Below are 20,412 nucleotides of genomic sequence, written 5' to 3' on the forward strand. Positions count from 1 at the left end.
TGCGATGAGTGTTTACCTGTAATCTGTTTTTGGACCTCGTTTGACCTTGGTAACGACCGTGTGTGTAAATGTTGTGTATTTTTATATTTTGATTGTGGAGACTTTTGGGGAAGTACAACAAGTGTTGTGGTTTTTGATAAGAATAAACGGTTAAGCGTCAGTGTTTGAGGAAGTTTCAAAATGCTGTCTTTCCAAGCGATCGAGTTTGTCGGACGGAGCACGAAGTTTGCACCGAAACGGTGTCCGTTCAGCTGTAGACTTTGTGCAAAAGCTGGACCTCTCCAACTTTGATGTGCAAGGCGGTGACGATTCAAGGAGGCCACCGAGGATGGATCATTGAAACCATAAGTTTGAATAGCATTGTGCAGGGAACGTGTGGTCGAACCCGGCAGCTCTTGTCTCCAGGTTTTTGACTTCCATCTTCGAACTGGTCACGGTAACGTGCCGAGGCCTCGCCTCGCTTGCAGCACATCTGATCTGTCTGCACATGCAGACACCCCGAACGTGCTGGAAAACCGCCGCACGTGCCAGGACAGCTCCACACCTTCAGCTTTCCCGACCGATGACATGTAAAATCAAACCCAGGGGGCTGGACCGTAGGATCTGTCACGCTATGGGTGTTGCCTTGTGTTTCCGACCACTACTTGTAGTTCGATTCCACCCTACCGAGACTGCACGCCACCGCCGGCTGCTCCTGTAAGTGTTCCCATTTGTTACCATAACTCTGCTTATCCCCCGTTTTTAACCGGCATGCCCGAACCAAGTTTGCAACTTCAGTAGATTTATTTAAATAAAGCCAAAGTTGCTGTTTGGATCCAATGGAGCGATTGCAATCACGATCCTTCCATTGATGGCATGTGTGTAGTAGTATTGCACAGTTGGAGGATTGTGAAATGTAACTCCCAGTAGTGTGTGTGTGTGTGTGTGTGTGTGTGTGTGTGTGTGTGTGTGTGTGTGTGTGTGTGTGTGTGTGTGTGTGTGTGTGTGTGTGTGTGTGTGTGTGTGTGTGTTATACTTGAGGAATGGTTTTAATTGTGAGGAACACAGCTTTATGGTTAAATATGACGAAGGAAGGTGATCTTGCGTTCCACGGCTGACCAGTATCTCCAATGCACATTTTAACCCTCTTATTACTTCCACCACCGAAGGTGAAGGAGGTTGCTTTCACCCCTCTCTGTCTGTTGTTTGTTTGTCTGTTTGTGTGCACGGATCCGGATGAAATTTTGTGGACAGGTTCGGTTTGTGACGAGGACGAACTGATTCGATTTTGGTGAAGATCCGGATCCGACGACTGGAATTTTTTCAGTGATTCTTCACCATTGAGAGATAGGGCCAAAAACGATATCGAGCACGATATGTCAGATATGTTCTTGTGGATTAGGCACTACGTGGCGGAGGTATGCGCTCTACCGCGTACCCTTCTAGTTCCTTCATGCATTTTTCTTTTTCTCTTCTCCAGTCCTGTTATCTTATTTGTGATTTTGTAAACTAGTTTGAGTGCGTCATCTTGCTGCGTGCAGTTCATTGATACCTCCTGAAAACAGGCAAAAACCTGTCGATTGAACCATGAAAATGCCACAACAGTTCGCTTCGAGTGATCTCCCAGCGCCAGAATGTCCATCACCGTCAGTCGGTGCAGACTTGTTCCCCCCTGTATCTCGGGTGTATCGCGTGAATCGCCAGCAGGTACTCGCGATGGAGCACCCTCTAACGGATGTCACCGCCGTGAGCGATATAATCTTCGGCGTTGGCGCAACGTGCGGTCCGAGCGTCGTCTCCGATGTTCACACTCGTTGCTTTGGGGAATGGATGTCACAATGTCCATGCGTCTGTCGTTTGCCAGTGTAAGCAACTCTCACGTGATGTCGGAACTGCATTTTAATACCTCAAACGGATGGACGGCTCAATGGGAACCAGTGTCCTTAACCGATGGAGTGGGCCTCGTAAGATTTTTTTTAAAATTTTATTTTATTTTAAATGGATCACGTGGTTTTGAGGTCCTCATATTCCACTTGCAGTTCGTGGATGAATCTGTTCGTTTGTCAAGTCCTTGTTCCACCACTTCAGGTTTTCTTTCACTTGAACAACGAGCTTTGACCGACGCGTTTTGGCACACTCGTATCTAAAGTTAGTGGTTGGATTGCCGTTCCTTTACTTCCTGACTTATTGACTTGTTGATGGTTAATGGTGTGAACATGTTCGGGACCGAGGTACGTATCTCTGTTCCTTGCTTACCGTCGGTCTCATTTCCTCCCGTTGCTCTTGGAAACCCCTTCATACCTAAATGGTTAGAGGTAAAGTAAAGGCTGTTGTGCAGATGTCTAAACTTTTGACTCCTAGCGTTTATTTATCATCCCGGTTTCTCATGTTCAGTTCATTGGTGATCGTGAAGTGGGAGCGATCATGTTTTGTTGCACGGTACTTATTTGATATCATTGGTGGAGGGGGACAATGGGCCAGATCCAGGGACTTCACCATGGTGTTTATTTTATTTTGTTATGTAGGATGGGGTGCATGAAAGGGTGAGGAATGAATAAACACCTGGAAAGTGATAAATCCACAAACACCACCGGCACATTCGCCTTCACAAGAGACCCTCGCACAGACACCACCACTGCTGCCACACCACACGGGTACACGACCACCCGTCCATACCCAGGCCACCGACCATGACCATTGCCAAAGGGGACATTTGATCAATCTCTGGATCAGGTGCAATTGCTTTTCCTTATTAGAGTCCATTAGGAAATTTAGTTGACGTAATAAATTGATATTTTATCCAAGAAATGCTCAACATTCTTGGACATCGTAATGCTTTGGAAGAGTTGAAGGAAAATGAAATACTTTACAATTCCGAGAACTTATAAAAGGGAGAGAAGCGTTCCATTTTGCCAAAGCTGTAAATAATTGAGTAACCTCGTCTAATCGACAACAGACAGCTTATGATCACTCTTTGTTAATAATTAAATATTCACTCATTCACTCGCTGAGTTGCACTCGCACACTCCGGGTAATAGCGGAATTATCATTCTCGCACACGACATGTAATAGCGGAATTATCATTCTCGCACACGACATGTAATAGCGGAGTTATCGTTCTCGCCCACGACGTGTAATTGCTGAGTTATCGTTCTCGCACACTACGTCTTTTAGCGGAGTTATCGTTCTCGCCCACTACGTGTAATAGCTGAGTTATCGTTCTCACACACCACCTGTAATAGCGGAGTTGGCATTCTCGCACACGATGTGTAATAGCCGAGTTATCCTTCTCGCACACTACGTGTAATAGCTGAGTTATCGTTCTCGCACACCACCTGTAATAGCGGAGTTGGCATTCTCGCACACGATGTGTAATAGCCGAGTTATCCTTCTCGCACACCACGTGTAATAGCGGAGTTATCGTACTTGCACACCACGTGTAATAGCGGACTTATCGTACTTGCACACCATGTGCATTAGCTGAGTTATCGTTCTCGCACACTACGTGTGATAGCTGAGTTATCGTTCGAGCACACCACGTGTGATAGCGGAGTTATAGTTCTCGCACACTACGTGTAATAGCTGAGTTGTATATCGTTCTCGCACACTACGTGTATTAGCTGAGTTATAGTTCTCACACACCACGTGTAATAGTGGAGTTATCATTCTCGCACACTATGTGTGATAGCGGAGTTATAGTTCTCGCACACTACGTGTAATAGCTGAGTTGTATATCGTTCTCGCACACTACGTGTAATAGCTGAGTTGTATATCGTTCTCGCACACTACGTGTATTAGCTGAGTTATAGTTCTCACACACCACGTGTAATAGTGGAGTTATCATTCTCGCACACTATGTGTGATAGCGGAGTTATAGTTCTCGCACACTACGTGTAATAGCTGAGTTGTATATCGTTCTCGCACACTACGTGTAATAGCTGAGTTGTATATCGTTCTCGCACACTACGTGTAATAGCTGAGTTGTATATCGTTCTCGCACACTACGTGTATTAGCTGAGTTATAGTTCTCGCATACTACATGTATTAGCTGAGTTATAGTTCTCGCATACTACATGTATTAGCTGAGTTATAGTTCTCACACACCACGTGTAATAGTGGAGTTATCATTCTCGCACACTACGTGTATTAGCTGAGTTATAGTTCTCACACACCACGTGTAATCGTGGAGTTATCGTTCTCGCACCCCTCGTGTAATCGTGGAGTTATCGTTCACGCACACTACGTGTAATAGCGGAGTTATCGTTCACGCACACTACGTGTAATAGCGGAGTTATCGTTCTCGCCCACTACGTGTAATAGCTGGGTTATCGTTCTCGCCCACTACGTGTAATAGCTGGGTTATCGTTCTCACACACCACGTGTAATAGCGGAGTTATCATTCTCGCCCACTACGTGTAATAGCTGAGTTATCGTTCCAGCACACCACCTGTAATAGCAGAGTTGGCATTCTCGCACACTATGTGTAATAGCCGAGTTATCCTTCTCGAACACCACGTGTAATAGCGGAGTTATCGTACTTGCACACCACGTGTAATAGCGGAGTTATCGTACTTGCACACCATTTGTATTAGCTGAGTTATCGTTCTCGCACACTACGTGTGATAGCTGAGTTATCGTTCGAGCACACCACGTGTGATAGTGGAGTTATCGTTCTCGCACACTATGTGTGATAGCGGAGTTATAGTTCTCACACACTACGTGTAATAGCTGAGTTATATATCGTTCTCGCACACTACGTGTATTAGCTGAGTTATAGTTCTCGCACACTACGTGTATTAGCTGAGTTATAGTTCTCGCATACTACGTGTATGAGCTGAGTTATAGTTCTCACACACCACGTGTAATAGCGGAGTTATCCATCTCGCACACTACGTGTATTAGCTGAGTTATAGTTCTCACACACCACGTGTAATAGTGGAGTTATAGTTCTCACACACCACGTGTAATAGCGGAGTTATCGTTCTTGCACTCGACGTGTAATCACACATGTTCCAGGTTGGGGTAATCATGGCCATTCATCCGCTTGTGTTCATGTACCTTGCTCCTGATTTAATTATTACTTGGCGTGTGGCTCTGTCAATGATGCGGTGCCCCCATAGATTTGGCCAGGATTTTGTTTTCTTTTTTTGATCTCGTTGAGGGTCCCGGCGATATGTCGCCGACTCTTCATGATGTCTTTCTTGCATACCGAGTCGTGACAGCAGCTGTGACACCTATGTTAATGTCCGATCCTGTGACTGTGTTGACTGTGTACTCTATGAAGCTGCACACCACCTACGAGGCACCAGTTTGACCGTTACATTCAGGCTGGAAATCAGTCACACTAAACGGCTCACTCTGAAATACATTCTGCTGGTAGCAATGGTGAGAGATTGGTGAGCAGTACATTACCTACCTCCGAGTCCTACCCTTGTGTTGGCAATGGTAAGAGGCTTGGTAAAGGTCGTCGATGATGGTTGAGGTAGTGCATGTGGTGCTCGGGAATTCAACCTGTTCATGGTCGGATCCAATTTGCATATTCCATACATTTAACGTGTAGCACACTCTAAGGGTGAGGTTTACAAGGGACAGTTTGTTGAGTTCGTAATTTAGTGATTTAATTACCCTCGAACGTTGTTGGCTCCAGTTCTGTACAAAAGTGACTTCTTCTGACTTCTTACGGGGTCTTCAACAATCACCCTCATTTACAGCTCTGATCTTTACTTGGCGGCCTATGCCGGAGTCAATTATATAGTTGTGCCCAGGTTACCCGCAGAGTGGAACTGCAGGGTGTGTCCGTTTCATGGACGAAGTGGATCGATTTTATGTGGGTGCAGCCATACGGTGAAGGTCGATCGGATTGCTATCGAGATATCTGTCGGTCCTTTATTCAAATTCATTCCACTGTGGTACTTCAGCCAAGTCGCTTGGGACTTGCTCAGTGGTCAGTGCTCGGCAAAATCGGCACAGGATCCAGTGACGCATCTTGGATACCAAGCTTGGTGGTCTGCGGTCCATGGGGCACACCAACCAGTGTCCGACATCACGATGAGACGTTGCAGCGAACGAGTTTCATCTCGGTCAGGTGTAAACGAAGCTTGTGCAAAGGCCGCGTTAACTGTACTGAGTGTTCTTCGTCTTCTCTGATATATGATGTCATGGATATTTTGAGATTGTGGACCTTTGTTGGGTCCACGGTACTGTACGTTGTGCAGATGCGTTTGCATTATCCTGGTATGTATTGGTTTATCCCCTTTATTTTTCACTGCGAGGTTGAACATAAAACACGTATGAATCCGTTAACTGTTCGAGCATGGGTTTGGCACGGTTAAGCGGTTTGTGATCGCAGATGAATGGCATTGCTGTTTTCATGGAGGAGTCAAACTGATGCCTTTACAAACACCAGCACGCCCTCACGAGTTTGGGCATCGTCACTCACTCTGACTTGATTCGGACACTATGACGTTTGTGCATTTGTTTAATTAATCGTGTGTGTGTGTTGCGTGTCACAGATTAATTAATTCTTCTGAATGGAGACCCGAATCGGCTTTGGCCCACACATGAACAGGCTTCTTGTTGGGTGAACCAGGATTTATAAATCGACATTCTGTGCTCACTTGCCCTTCCATAACTCGTAAAGACGACGTGAGCTTTTGTCACCGACATTCACAAGACAAAGCCACAAATTTCTCTCCATTTTGCAAAATATTCAAATTGAGCGAGGTGGACTGTCTCAAGGGACACTGGATACCATTGACCAGAGTCGCAGGGCCAGGCTGAATGGCAGAGCTGAGCTGTTCAGGGAGCTGAGGCGTAAAACTGTACATGCACTGAGGGTGGACAAGGAGGCCTATTTGCGAGGAATCTGTGAGGGGGAAGAGCATCACCTGTTGAAAGGTGATTCTCTTCCCGTTTACAGGGGAATACGCGCATTGCGTTCATCCAAGCCCATCCCTCGGAGCACTGCAGTTCGAGCAGTGAGTGGTAGGCTCTTGACAGAGGAGTCTGAAGTGAAGGCCCGCTGCGCCGGTTACTTTGAGCGGTTGTACCAGGCTGATCCCCCAGCTGTCGAGTTGGACGTCAAGGGTGTTACAATCCCTGTTGCTGACCCTCGAATCAACTGTGGTCCACCTTCGCTTGTGGAAACACGGGCTGCGGTGAACCATTTGAAACGGGGCAAAGCTCCAGGGATCTGTGGCATCCATGCCGAACTTCTCAAGGCTGGTGGAAATGCTGCACTCGTTTCGTTGCATGCAGTTTTGTGATCTGCCTGGAACACAGGCATCATCCCAACTGATTGGAAGAGGGGCCTTGTTGTTCCTCTCTGGAAATGGAAGGGTGATCGCCAAGACTGCAACAACTACCGAGGGGTGACGCTGCTCTCAGTGCCAGGCAAGGTCTTTGCTCGGATAATTCTTGATAGGGTTCGCCACCATATGCTTGAGCACCAGCGTCCAGAGCAGTCAGGCTTCACACCAAAGAGGTCAACGATGAACCGTATCCTTGCTCTTCGTGTCCTCACCAAACGCAGACGAGAGTTTCGGCAGGGGCTGCTTGCAGCCTATGTTGATCTCTGTAAAGCGTTCGATTCAGTGAATCGGGATGTCCTCTGGAGGATTCTTGGTCTTCGTGGGGTGACACCAAAACTGATCGATCTGATGTCTGAACTCTACTGAGTTGTATATCGTCTGATGTCTGAACTCTACTCTGGTACTGAGAGTGCTGTGAAGTGTGGTGGTACAATCTCTGACTTATTTCCAGTTGTTACTGGAGTTCGTCAGGGGTGTATACTGGCCCCCACACTTTTCAGCCCTTGTATGGACTGGATTTTAGGGAGGATGTCGGAGAGATCAAGCAGCGGTGCATCGTTTGGGAATGTCAAGATCTCGGACCTTGATTTTGCAGATGATGTAGTCATCTTTGTGGACACTTCAGATATCCTTTTGGGGGCCCTCGAGGTGCTGAATGAGGAGTCGGAGCCGCTGGGATTACGGGTTTCTTGGGTCAAAACTAAGATCCAGGCTTTCGGTGACATCTTGGATGCTGCTGTCCTGTCTGTGTCTGTTTGTGGTGAGGATGTTGAGGTGGTGGAGAGATTCACTTACCTTGGCAGTGATATTCATGTCTCTGCTGGCTGTGAGTCAGAGGTCAATGGACGTCTGGGTCGGGCCTGGGGAGTCATGGATTCACTGGATCATGGGGTGTGGCGCTGCCGTTACCTGTGCGGGAGGACGAAAGTCCGAGTCTTCAGGTCCTTGGTACTTCCAGTCTTGCTCTATGGATGCGAGACTTGGACTCTGACCGAGGATCTGAGACGGAGACTTAATTCCTTTGGTACCAGGTCTCTTCGGAGAATCCTTGGCTGTCGCTGGTCAGATTTTGTGTCCAACGAGCGGTTGCTGAGAGAGACTCGGATGAGATTTGTTACCTGCATAGTCCGTGAGCGTCAGTTGCGGCTGTATGGACATGTGGCTCGTTTTCCTGATGCTGATCCTGCTCACCAGATTCTCTCAGCGAGGGAGTCTCATGAGTGGAGGAGGCCAGTGGGCCGACCACGTGCCTCTTGGTTGCAGCAGGTTGACCATTATCTCAAGGAGATGGGGATGGGCCTGGAATCTGCCTGGGGGATGGCCAGACGGAGGCCCCTGGAGTACCGGCGGAAAGTGGACGCAGCGACGCGCTGTTCTGGCACATGCTCCCATACCTGACTCTACCTGACCGTCGCGCAGTGTCCCATACGAACACCACCTCCATTACGTGGATTTGAATTCAGGTCTGGCCTTTTAATGTGATTGTGAGTTGTTGGGCTTGTTTCACACCCTTACTGTATGTTAACAACTGATAGGCACAACTATCCCAGGCTGTTGTTTTTATTTTTCTTGGAATGTGATGTGTCGGGGCTAAGATGTTGCTTGTGATTGTTAACCTCCGCTATCTTCGAAGATGGATGGAGGTTACTGTTTTCACCCCTTTCTGTTTGTTTGTTTGTGTACAGTATTACGGAAAAACTCCTCAACGGATTTCGATGAAACTTGGTGGGGGGGGGGGGTAGGTATGGTCCAAGGATCATGCCATTAAATTTTGGACTTGGTCCCCCCCCCCCTAAAAAAAAATTGTTAGAGAAAATTTTTTTTTTGCATTTCTGCATGTTTTAAGTGATTTACACCCCCCCAAAAAAAATTTGTTACGCCCCCCCAAAAAATTGTTAGAATTTTTTTTTTTGCATTTCTACATGTTTTAAGTGATTTCCAACCCCCCCAAAAAAATTGTTAGAGAATAATTTTTTGCATTTCTACATGTTTTAAGTGATTTCCAACCCCCCCCAAAAAAATTGTTACCCCCCAAAAAATTGAGAAATTTTTTTTTTTTGCATTTTTACATGTTTTAAGTGATTTCCAACCCCCCCAAAAAAAATTGTTACCCCCCCCAAAAAGAAAAATTTTTGCATTTCTACATGTTTTAAGTGATTTCCAACCCCCCAAAAAAATTGTTACCCCTCCCAAAAAATTGAGAGAAAAAATTTTGGGGCATTTTTACGTTTTAAGTGATTTCCAACCCCCCCAAAAAAATTGTTACCCCCCAAAAAGAAATTTTTTTGCATTTCTGCATGTTTTAAGTGATTTCCAACCCCCCCAAAAGAAATTGTTGGAGAAAAAAAAAATTTTGCAACTTTTTTTTCAACAAAATTTCGATTTTTTTTTTTCTTTGCATTTTTACATGTTTTAAGTGATTTCCAACCCCCCCCCCCCCACCAAAAAAATGTTGGAGAAAAGAACTAACTCTGTCAGCACTGTTGACATCATATTTAATGAATAAGATATAAGGTTCACTTGAGTGACCCAGCAGTATTGGCGGCGGAGGTTTTGCACTCTCTCGAGTGCTCCCCCTCTAGTTGAGGTATTTCATTGTGTTCCTCTGCTCGGTGCCTGCAGGTGGGGTGGGGTTGAGTGTGAACATGGCGTACTTTCTACACCAGTTGAACACGACGGTGAGCATGTCTGGACATTGATCCACTCTGTTGTGTACACGCTTTGTGCTCATTCTGCACTTCCCTCCAGGTTTTTTTTCTTTTTTTGTGAGAATAGTTTTATCCCTCGTGTTATTTAAAACTACTGTGGGATATTTTACTCCAAAAACCGAAAATTCAGACCTGGCAGGCGGGTTTCGGACTCTGAGCCACTGATTCAACTCAAAGGGGTTCCTGGAAGAACATGTGGTTGTGGAACTTGTGAAATAAATGTGGTTGTCCTTAGTGATGTGAATTGTTTTTGTGTTGTTGAAAAAAAAAAATTATAGAAACAAAATCTCGGGTAAAAATGCAATCAAACCGCCAGTTGGACATGAGAGAAAGAGACAGAGACACAGATATATATCCATCCATCCATTGGGACCATACTCTGTGCAGAGCATTGGTGCTGTCTAAGCAGTCTGCTTGACTATTGGATACAATCCTGGGCAGGTTGTCACTCCAACACAGGATATCAGCAAGCTGGCGCTCATTTTGCTGACCTCAGAAGGATGACAGGCAGAGTCAACCCCACCTGGTATTAATTCAACAGTCAAGAAGGATTTGATCTCAGTATCATAGGATCCCAAGCACCCCCCCACCCCACCCCACCCCCACTCTAGCCATTACACTAACACCAGGCATGGACACTTATATGTATATGTGTATATATATGTATGTATGTATACACACACACACACACACATACACACCCACCTACATCGTAACCTGCATGTAAGAGGGTGGGGGTCATGGGTATAGAGGGTTGCAGGGGAGGGGATGCTATAAGATGGTGGTGCACCACTTCCCTGATGCCCTGGAGGAAAGAGTGTGATTCCACAAATGGGAGAAAAGGAAGTAAATATGTCAAGGTTTGTTGTAAGCCTGGATTTCTGGACGTTTATCAAGAAAGAGGTTCCAGAAAGAACAGGTGGATCCTGGTGAAGGTGGAGAGGTCTGAGGGTGAGAGAGCTAGACCAGAAGAGATGTGGTATAAAACAGAGGCCGCTGACCTACCTGCGATTTAAGTTGATTTATTATTGGCTCTCAATCACAAAAAACATGGTACTGGCATAATGGTTAAGGTGGTTCGCTTCGGAATTTGGGGTCCTGCGTTTGAGCTCCTGTGAACCATTAAAATTACACCAGGTGGGTTGACTCAGGCTGTCATCTTTCTGAGGTCAGCAGAATGAGTATCAGCTTCCTGAAAAGGATGAGCTCTTCGAGTATCCTGCATTGAAGTGGAAACCCCTCCAGGATTGTGCACCCTCGCCAAAGGAAAACTGCCTCGGCAGCCCGATGCATCCTAAGATGTCGTCTTCTCCTCCTCCTCCTCCTCCTCCTCCTTCTCCTTCTCCTCCTTCTCCGCCTCCTCCTTGTCCTTCTCCTTCTCTTCCTTCTCCTTCTCCTCCTCCTCTCAGAGTGGTCCCTTACAAAGTGAAGTTCCTAAACCTGGTTCATTTTGCTACCTATCACATCGACATCCAGGCATAACGTCTGATTTTGATGCCGTCATGCCCCCTCAGCGACTGCACGTATTTAATTTCTTTTTTCTGAAACGTGACGTATATGTGTCGAGAGCTGTTTGAGGAAAGATTCCGTGCCATATTTCCTTTTTGAACATCATTTTGCATGTCCATTTGTAAATTGTCACACAATTCAGCAGAAGCTGTGAAGTGATATAATGAAGGTGAACTGAACTGAAAAATTTAGGAAGTGAATTGGTACATTTCTCATCTCTTCATGAAATGTCAATAACAATATCGATTATAAAGCACATATACGTGTTGGTTATTGTTTTGTTTTTTTTACGTTTCAAGTCGATGGCCTGAAGTTGTTGAATTTTTAAAGAGTTGGTGGTCCTACAAACTGTTCTGTTGTAACATTGTTGTACTGCTGTTGTAATATAACGAGAATGTTCTGGTGGTTTCAAACCTGGAGCCATAAAAATGCAACCTGTACATGATTTAAACACTGCGGATGATTCATATTCTCGGCTGATGCATCTGCCTGTTGTTTGACTGTTGCTCTTCTGCGGTGGTTTCAACTCCGGCAGGTTTCAGAGAAGCTGCGGTCGTACACACGGTACCGCAACACAAATGAATCTACCGAGCTTGAGATAGACGAGGTTTATGCGGATTCGGGAGAGCACACTCTGGAAGGACGAGACCCACTGTCTCCGAACCATTGCTGCCGCCGCCGTCGTCGCCATCCTGCTGGGACGCAACCGGGACCGCACCGGAACTTCCTGTGCTGCGTCGCTATGTTTATCGCCGTCGCTCTCACCGGTCGGTCTGATCTGCCTTGCATGGCAGGAACACCACAACACCAACATAAACACTTAGCAGAACCTTAAGCTATCTGAACACCTTTGTCCTTCATGCAAACATTGTGCTGAGCTGACCTTAATAAGGATGATAATGTGATAAATAAGTCAAGAGTTTTGGGAATTATTCCATAAAAAGGTGGTAGTTTGCGTCAACGAACCTTTGCCAGAGAAGGCTTTTCGTGGAAAGGTTTCTGCTTCATGAAATCTGTCAATCTGGAAAACCTGCTGGCTCATCCAATTTATCCGTTTGTCATCCAATGTGGAACTCACAAATCCTGTTATTGGTGGAAACAAGTCTCAACTTGCGCGGCACGGGCAGAACAACGGAGGCATAGATGGATGCACGAGGGGGTTTATACTCGAACCCCATGACAAATACACAGACACATCAACTTCAAATAAAAGCGGGAATTTAATGACTATAGGACTACTTACAAGGGGATAATGCAAAATGTAACAAGAAAAAGAGCAATCGGAGATTGCAAACCCTCGCCAGGACTTCTTTTGAGTGGTGTAGTTTTATAGGTTTTCAGGTAAATCCAATATGGCTGCCAAACCATGTGACCAATGATATAATATGTGTGAACCTTTTGTTCCTTATGGACAGGTGGTCATGTGTATTTTTTTTTTTTGCCTCTATCTGTTCAGCCACTTCATAGAAGATTTTTGAAGTTTAGTTTAGTTTATTTTATTTTTTAAGAACGTGGCTGCTGAATCATGTGACAAATGATGTCATGAAATATTTTTCCTGTGGACCATTTTATCCCTAGATGACCCTCAAAAATTTTCATACTGATCGGATGTGGCGTTCGACATATGCAATTACGACGTAATAATGAGGGGGCACCTATGATGTCATAAAAAATTACACATTCCACATGAGTACTTGCTATGTGCCAAGTTTCTAATTTTAAATCGGTGCAGTTTCAGAGATGCAGAGGTCGAAAGTTTTTCCATTTTTCCAATATGGCTGCCACATCACGTGACCCATGATGTCATAACTATCATTGAAACATTCTCCATGAGTAGTCGCACCAATGGTGAAAATTTTGTCTCAATCTGACAAGCGGTTGCAGAGAAAAACACGAAAATTCTGTGTGGACAAACAAACAAACAAACAAGCAGTCATAGACTGGTACTTACGAAATCGTCAACTTGACCTCTGACCTTGTCTAATAAAAGCTGTCTCTCGAGAAGGTAGCGATGCAAACCAGAAGTTTCTACGATGATTCTGTACCAAACCATCAAAAATCGTAACGTCGACCGAAGCAAAAATCTCCATTTCTCCACGCAATTATTTAATATTGTTGCGGATTCGCGCCCGCCGGCGTGCGAACGGCCACGTAACTCGAATCGCGGCACGTCGCCCACCGGACGGACAATCCAGTCGTGACCCTCTCGGACTAACGCCGGGAACTAGTCACGGGTGGACCTTTCGGTCTCACCACGATCGTGCCAATCGGCCCCCCGCGTGGGATAGGGTTGCTCGCCAAATTCGACCTACCTAAGTACCCACACGGAGGGTAGACCGGGCGATCGCACCTCGCCGCAGGTCGACTTCGGACACGGGCCACTTTAAGCGACCCGTTCCGTACTATCGGGATAACCGAGCGGTGTTATTCGTCGGCCTCGACGGTTCGATTAATTATCGGGCGTTTTAGCCCACGACCAACCCTTTACGTGAAGCAAGATGGAGATTCAATGAAAGAAAAGACGAAGCAAAGCGGGAAAACAGTTCAACATGAAGCACATTTATTTCGCGATGAACGGAAAGCACACATATACAATTACACCAAAAGCAAATGTAATAGAAGAAGAAACACAATATTACACAAAAAGCAAATGCAACAATGCAGATCTAACCGACTACCGGGCACACGGCAACACTTATACAATTTTACTTCACAGACGGCGCCGACAACACATATTCCCAAAGCAAAAGAAAAGAGAACCACCCTCCAGGATGAGGCGGGCCTGGGGCCGAGACCGGGTCGGGCCTACCCGTCTGATGATGAGATGCGAAGTGGCGGTGGTGCCGCAACTCCGCGGGCCTCGCGGACAGTGTCTGGTAGGGGGTGGGAAAGGGGCCCCCTTTGTCGCACTATCTCAGCGCGGAGGGAAACAGGAGGGGGTTGCTGATGCTCGGGGGAGGGAGGATATCACCCTGTCTCGGGTCCCGCGGCGAGCGTCTCCTCCTCGACCTCGGTCTCGTTGCTGGCCTCTCCCTCTGCAGCTCCCGGCACCGACGCGAGCACCCCCTCGTCCGCCTTCGCCGCCGTCACCTCTCCACAGCTCCGTCTACTCGCCCTCTCCGTCTCCTCTCTTGGCTCGTCCCAACTCTTCACTCTTGACTTCTCCCACTTCTTTCCAGCTCCACCGACGACTCTCTTGAACTCCGCACAACTCCTTTTACTGACGAACGCAGCCGTTTATATAAGCCCCGTGGCTTCGCTCTTTCACCCTTGACCCTTTGCCTCCGACCCTTCACCTCTCTAACTGGCTCCCCATTGGCCCGAGGAAAAGTGGGCGTGAATGCTTTTTGATCCATGAATTTGCATATAGCGACCGCCCTCCAACGCCCTAGAGGCGGGGCCAAATCGCCCACGCTCTCCGATTGGACGGAACAAAAGTGGGCGTGAGTCGTTTTTGATCCGTTTTCTGCGGAAAGTCCGTGATGTTTTTGAATACGCTGCTCGGTGCGTGCCCTGCACGAGTCCAGTATCGGTGCCCGCGAGTGGCGCGAGATGGTGTGGATAGTTGTGACGGTAAAGGTCGTGGCTGTTGTTGTGAAGCGGCGTTGTGGTTGGTGGTTGTTGTTGTGAAGCGGCGTTGTGGTTGGTGGTTGTTGTGGAGCGGCGTTGTGGTTGGTGGTTGTTGTTGTGATGGCTGTTGAGACGTGGTTGGTGGTGGTAGTAATGGCGGCTGGTCCAAAATAAAGATAGTAAAAGAAAAACGGCTATCCTGAAGAGTCGCAGCCCTCATGAATGACATTTATTCCCTCCAGACAACGGGTTTGGGCCTAACTACACATATACTTACAGAGATATCTCACCTAAGGGACCTGAATGGTGGTTTGTGAATTTCGTCAACCACAACACTACCCCCTCCCCTTTTTACAGAGTCGTCCCGAGTCGTCAAATTTTCGTGTGCCATCATGTGTAGTTTTCCCCTAGTACATTTTACCTACGGATCCCTGAGTGCGACATTCATGGTATTCGTGTCCCCAAAATAAATAACCTGAGGGCTGAGTAACTAACTAAACAAACTCACTCACACGGACGACTGAAATAAAATTGCCGGCGCTAAGACAAACATGCCGGGGGCGCACTCATATTTACAGTACATCTTACCTTAACTTACAAATTTTACACTAAACCATGGCCCAGGATCAATGAACTCTGCAAAAAGAAAGCAGTTAGCAGGGAGCCAGGCTGCTCACATGCAGTCTCTGGCTCAAACAATGCAGGTGACAGGGAATGTGGCCGGCTGCTCACACGCAGTCCAAGGCCTTCCCTTTTGAACTGAACGCAGTGAACCACAACGGTGCATGGGCCGCACAAACGTAGTCTCCGTGCCAGCTCAAGTGGCACACGCAATGAACACAACGAATGGATGGATGAATGGTTGGACGCAAACACGGTGCACGGGCCGCCACTGCAGGCCCGTGTTGTAGCTGCCAACAGGGCAGTTCTCGCAGCTTGCAAACTGTTGCCTTGATCCTGGCGCACATGGCAATGAACAGGGGGGGGGGCAAAGCAAAAATTGAACGGGGGATGGTGAGCAGGGGCAGTGGGCATGGCATGGCAAAGGCAGCAGGCAAACACAGCCCGCAGAAGAAGGCCGCTGCAGGCAAACACAGCCGGCAGATGAACTGGCCGGCACAGGCCTTGAAGAAAAACAACAAGCAGATGAAGTGGCCGGCACAGGCCTTGAAGCAAAACACGGCCAGCCGATGAAGTTGGCCAGCCTTTGCCGTTCAGTGGAGGTTGGTGGAGGGAGTGCGGTGGTGCTGGCCACTTGGAAGGCGGGCTCGGACCTACCTACCTGTCTCCCTCCCACCTATCGCCTTTGCCTGTCACTGTACATACCCACTCCCTTAATTTGTCAAACCCCAATTTAGCCCCAACTTATTTTTTTATTTTACTTCCCCACTATAAATCGTCCCCTAACCCCCTTTATCGTCCTTGTTCGGCTAACCTATCCTGTCACCTAGCCTACTCCCAACCCCTACGTTCCCTTCCCGGAGGGGAACAAGGGAGAGCTAGCGTCCTGTGTCGAGGCCCAACAAAGCCTCAGAATGGCCTCCCCAGAGTTCAGCGATCTAACCCAAAGTGGGTCCAGCGGCCCACAACGAGAGCGAGGGGATGGATGGTGCGGAGGGGTACACTTCCTTATCTACCCTATCCATTTAACTGTTAAACTACCCCGGGGCTTTCAACAAGCGCCTCTCGCTTAAACTATTGGTTCTAACAACCCAGATTCCCGTCGCCTGTGTTGGTGTCCTCACAATTTCGGGCCTCGCCCCCCAATTTTCTCTCCGTGCCCTCACACGGTCTCATGGCTGGGACACGTTGCTCCCTTTGGCAGGCACGACCCTCTGCCGAATCTCCCGCTATGGCACCCCCGGGCACTACACTGCCTCCGATCCTACCAGCTCCCTAACACCGGGGAGTGCCCCCCATGGCACCTCCCCTGAAACGCACATGTGGCAGGCTGGCTTCCCAGGCCCCTTTCTGAGGGTCACCCGTGCCCACAACACTGCCCACGCGGCTAATGGCGCCCCGGGCCCCCGCACCAACCAGGCGCACCCGTGCCCACTACGCTATCCCGGCCCCCCATGGGCCCTTGGCCTACCACGGCCGACTAGCCTGGTGCCCGGGGTACCCACTCAGTGATACTCACCTTTCGCAGCCACGCTCCCAAGCCCGTCAACAGGGCTCCTGCACCCCTCCAAACGGGTTTCGAGCCTACTTCCCCACCAACAACAAAACGACCTCCATTTTGTAAATTTGACTAACCCCCTAACTCACTTTATACTGACCCCGGGGTCCCTTGGGCGGGAGTCACTTCTCCCCCCAATCACTCATCGCACCATGCATTCCCCATTCGCTCCACTCACACAGACCCGCTGGCCTCACTCGCTCACCAACAACTCTTCAACACACACACCACTGAACTCTGCCATCCTCCTAACTACATCCCCTAACTAACTCGTGCTCCCACGTCGTCCCTTAAACTACAGCACGTTCCTTTTAACACTACTCGCTAAACTACATCCCCTCTACACATTCACAAGTCTGTCACTGTCCCCAAATAAATCATTTTATTTCCCAACCTAAAGCTCACTAAATCCCTCTACCTAATCCATTCCACGGACTCCATGAGGACTTACCCCTGCCCCATGAAGTCGGTCTAACTAAGCTAACCCTTCCCCCTAACTAGTTTCCATCCTGTGCCCTAGGGAAGGGGGTCTTCCACCCCTTGCCCAGGAATCCTCTTCACCCGAAAGTGAAGCTTGCTTTTTTTTTTTTTTTTTTTTTTCCATGCGCAGCACCAGCGCGGCAACTCGCGCACTTTGCACCTGCCCGTGACGTCATGCAGCTGCACGTGTACCTCGTCCCTCCTTGGACGGTACCATCCGGCAGGGATTCCCCTCCTGCCGGATTCCAACCCCACGTGCAGCCATGGCGTCACCGTGCGCATAAAAAAAAAACAAGCCCCACGTCTCGAGGGGTTCCCCACGCGAACACGTGCTTTGCCCGTTGGAGCTTAACACACACGATCGCGTGGAGAACCCGTCCGGTCCAAATCCATAATCCTGCCTAAACTTTGTCCGTCCGCGGGATCGGCAAATCCACCGCGTGCGTTTCCGGACCGGGACTTCACTCTCGCAAGCGAGCACGTGGGGGCCTCGTGCGTTGCACAGCACGGACCTCGTGCTCACTGCTGGGTGAACCCGGCACGGTCCCCGAAACAACTACAGCCGCTACTCGGCTTTCTTTCTTCACATGTCGCCGTCGTCGCCTTCGACCCACGCACACCTGCGTGTTACGACGCTCACACTCCACACCATTACATTCACACCGGGAGACGCGACTGCGTGCTCCCGCATGCCAACCGACATCTCCCTCACATACCGCTCTCTCACACACACGGTCTCCCTTGCATAAACCATACCACTCACAAGTGGTGCTCCATTCACTCGCGGTGCCTCATCCACACACCGTCCCTCAATCACACATGCGGGGGCACTCACCCGCGGTGCCTCATCCACACTCCGTGCACTGGGAAGCACGTACTCTGGCACCATCGCCACCACACCACTCACACACGGGGTCGCTTCCACACACTGGGACGCACTCACACCTTGCACCACACACACAGGGACAACCACACTGGGGATTCGTGTCCCCATAAGGGTCTCCGGGGCCTCTATACCCCCCAAGTTCTCCGTGCACCTGTCCACAGCACCCGTCCCCTCAACCTCGCAAAGCACGACCGAACTCACCTGGTCGTGACTCGCCTCAAGGGGGCATACTCCCTCCCCTCGTTCCTGGAGGAGGCTATCCCGCTGCTCGCACCGGGTCCCTGCACGGTCCGCCAGCTCACCCTCACTATCCTCCACTACCTCCGTGTGTGTGTGTGCGCGTCACTTACCCAGTCTTCATCGTGTAGTCTTCCCTCTATCATTCCCGTCTCCCGTGTCTCTGCCAACTCTTCACCCTTTACCTCCCTTGTCTCAACTATCTTTATTTCCTTTGTCGTCACCTCGTGTCTCGTCTCACACGTTTTGGTCTCCCCATTTAATTTTTCCCTTTCGGTCATCGTCACGACCCTCGCCCAACACGCCCCCCGAATTATTTTTTCACCCGCCTCCACCGCGGGCCTGTCAGCCGTTGCACCCCCTCCCAGCTCGTTCGTTCCTACACGTGGAGTCGCCATTTTGAGTTCCCTGCTCACGGCCTTCATGCCCGCCTGCAGGCATCGGCCCATGTTCTGCGTCTCACCCCGCAGCTCTTTCATTTCCTCCTTCATGTTTGCTTCCATTCCGTTTATTTGCTTGTTCATTCCTTTCATTTCGTTTTTCATTTCATTTGTATTTGTATCCATCTTTTCGTTCATGTTCGCATTTATCTTCGCTGTCATTTCCGCATTCATTTGTTGCGCATCCGCATTCATCTTTGCCAGCATGGTGATTAGCTGGGCCATGTCGGGTGCGCTTGGGTGAGCCGTTTCGGCAGGGGTTGGGGAAGGGTTTTGGTGGAGAGGGGGAGGGGAGGTGTCATACACCGCGGCCGCTGCCGCACCCATTTCGGGCTCTGGGTTCAGTTGGGCGAGTTCGTTTTCCTGTACAACCAACATTTCCTGCACGGGGATTTCATCCTGAGCCATGGATCCTACACATTCTACATCCATTTCTAATACCCCCGGCTCCTGCTCGCCTTGAGACGCCATCTTGCTTCTCTTAAAGGGTTAATTTAACTCGCTCGTAATTTGGAGGGAATCGGGGGTCGCTCCTCTCACCCCTGGACCGATTCCTGTGAATTTAGCCGGAGACAGGAGAGCCCGTTTTCCCGTTCTCCGATACCAGTGCCGCGAGGAGGGCGATGAGTTTATATCCCACTCCTGACACCAGTGTTGCGGATTCGCGCCCGCCGGCGTGCGAACGGCCACGTAACTCGAATCGCGGCACGTCGCCCACCGGACGGACAATCCAGTCGTGACCCTCTCGGACTAACGCCGGGAACTAGTCACGGGTGGACCTTTCGGTCTCACCACGATCGTGCCAATCGGCCCCCGCGTGGGATAGGGTTGCTCGCCAAATTCGACCTACCTAAGTACCCACACGGAGGGTAGACCGGGCGATCGCACCTCGCCGCAGTTCGACTTCGAACACGGGCCACTTTAAGCGACCCGTTCCGTACTATCGGGATAACCGAGCGGTGTTATTCGTCGGCCTCGACGGTTCGATTAATTATCGGGCATTTTAGCCCACGACCAACCCTTTACGTGAAGCAAGATGGAGATTCAATGAAAGAAAAGACGAAGCGAAGCGGGAAAACAGTTCAACATGAAGCACATTTATTTCGCGATGAAC

General features: G+C 48.9%; 1 protein-coding gene across 5 annotated transcripts in view; it reads left to right on the plus strand.

The window, feature by feature from the left end:
• Positions 1 to 20,412, plus strand: part of LOC147016394 (transferrin receptor protein 2-like) — a 56,870-nt gene that overhangs the window by 2,087 nt on the left and 34,371 nt on the right. For 3 of the 5 annotated variants that reach the window (XM_085847815.1, XM_085847818.1, XM_085847817.1), the window contains exons 2-3: positions 9,912 to 9,967; positions 12,042 to 12,273. In XM_085847815.1, the coding sequence (XP_085703941.1) occupies positions 9,912 to 9,967; positions 12,042 to 12,273 (288 nt within the window). Of the gene's footprint in view, positions 1 to 81; positions 697 to 1,891; positions 1,944 to 9,911; positions 9,968 to 12,041; positions 12,274 to 20,412 lie in introns of those variants that run through there. The other 2 variants (XM_085847819.1, XM_085847816.1) reach the window with 2 other exon arrangements.

The sequence above is a fragment of the Eptatretus burgeri genome, chromosome 11 (genome assembly GCF_056783735.1).
Source record: "Eptatretus burgeri isolate ZD-2024b chromosome 11, Ebu_testis_v1, whole genome shotgun sequence".
Classification (NCBI taxonomy): Eukaryota; Metazoa; Chordata; class Myxini; order Myxiniformes; family Myxinidae; genus Eptatretus; species Eptatretus burgeri.